The sequence below is a fragment of the Sinocyclocheilus grahami genome, unplaced genomic scaffold, assembly GCF_001515645.1.
Source record: "Sinocyclocheilus grahami isolate Dianchi unplaced genomic scaffold, SAMN03320097.WGS_v1.1 scaffold7838.1, whole genome shotgun sequence".
Lineage (NCBI taxonomy): Eukaryota > Metazoa > Chordata > Actinopteri > Cypriniformes > Cyprinidae > Sinocyclocheilus > Sinocyclocheilus grahami.
In genome coordinates this window covers 5,810-7,410 of record NW_015511719.1, presented here as the reverse complement: position 1 = coordinate 7,410, position 1,601 = coordinate 5,810, and the positions used below count along the sequence as shown (strand labels likewise).

At 37.4% G+C, this 1,601-nt stretch overlaps 1 protein-coding gene across 1 annotated transcript; it reads right to left on the bottom strand.

The window, feature by feature from the left end:
* Nucleotides 1-341: 341 nt before the first annotated feature.
* LOC107577931 (SLAM family member 9-like) lies at nt 342-1,365 on the bottom strand (the record flags this gene model as incomplete). The annotated part of the gene is made up of 3 exons (XM_016263952.1): nt 342-490; nt 669-962; nt 1,048-1,365. Coding segments are annotated over 3 exons (761 nt in total), but the record flags the coding sequence as incomplete, so codon positions are not given.
* Nucleotides 1,366-1,601: the final 236 nt, after the last annotated feature.

The following is a 1,601-nucleotide window of genomic DNA, read 5'->3' as shown; positions in this document are numbered from 1 at the left end:
ACAATAATACGATTAATAAAAGTACAGTATGAAACAACTGATACTGGAATGTTACAAAGCGTGCGAAAAAGCACCATTTCCATCCATTCAAGAGAACAAAATGATCACTTCCTGGGAAACTGCCCCAAAGTACCAATAATCAAAATGGAATTTGCAGCAACTGGGGAAGCCACTGGTTGAGACTCATTATATTTATTTTCTCAAACAGTGTAGCATATATATATATATATATATATATATATATATATGCACCTATCCTCTTGTTGATTTTATTGATGACTGTATTTGAAATTAAATCCTTGTGTATATATATATTAATCTTTATAGAACCTAAAGATATGTCATAATATGTATGATATCTGCTTCTTGTCTCCTCCTCTTGTGGATCTGATGTCATAAACCAGAACAGCCACAGCAGCCACACCCACCAAAGCAGAGATGACCAATCGGATCACAGCTTCAGTAAAACCACAACAATAGATGTGGACTTCTGGGGAAAAACAGAACTGTAGTTTCCAACAAAGTGACTTTAGTCGCTGTGAGGAACTCAAAACTTTAAACATACTGTAATGCTATAAAAATGATCCCTATTTTGTGAAACAGAAAAAAAAATATGGGTGACTTAATTGGGTTTGTGTGAAAAAATAACCGTATCAGCGCTGCTGTACCTGAACATGTCTGACAGAGTTCACCAATGTCCAGATGTTGAGTCTGGTTGCTGATGGGATTGTTGAGCACACAGCTGTAGCTGTTGTTATCCTGATATTCCACCTCCAGAGGTAGAGAGAGACTGATGCTGAGATCAGACGCACTGATACTGGACAATAAACTGTTTCCTTTGTACCAGGAGAGAGTCACATGACCCACATTCACCACTGAACACACCAGTGAACAATATGATGATGAAGATGACGAAGAACATTGTGAAGAGTTACTGCTGATGACAGGAACAGGCAGACGAGCTGAAAACATGAGAGAATATGGTTAATAACAATGTCATTTGATTAATCATTTTTGTAATGTAATTAAATTATGATCTCTACTCACCACAGACAGAAACATTGAATTTCTTTGATGACAGTTTCACTCCACTAATCTCTAGTTTATAGAGTCCTGCATGTTCAGTTGTGGTGTCTGTGATGGTCAGAGATCCAGTTTGAGGATCCAGCTTCAGTCTGTTTCTGAATCTCTCATCAGGACCATCAGATGTGGAGAAGATTCCAGCATCTCTACTGATTTCAGCTATGAGAGTGTTTTCAGCTCCGAATTTCCACTGTATGTCATCGTTTTCATGTATTTGAGTAACATCAGTGTGTAGAGTGACAGAATCTCCCTCCATCACTGACACAGACTCACCAAACACACCTGTAGCACAAACAAGGCCAGATTTGACACAGATCCACACACAGATCGAAAGCCTTCCATGACTTTTGTAGTTGCAAATTTTTACTGCAATTTTCTGCAAAGTTCTGCAGAGGTTTTCCATTTGCATGTCATGTAACATCTGTTAAATTAATACATGCATTGTAATATTTAAAAGTAAGATATTCATAGCAGCAAAGAGAAAAAAGTGAGAAACTGAAAATCACTACAGTAATTTA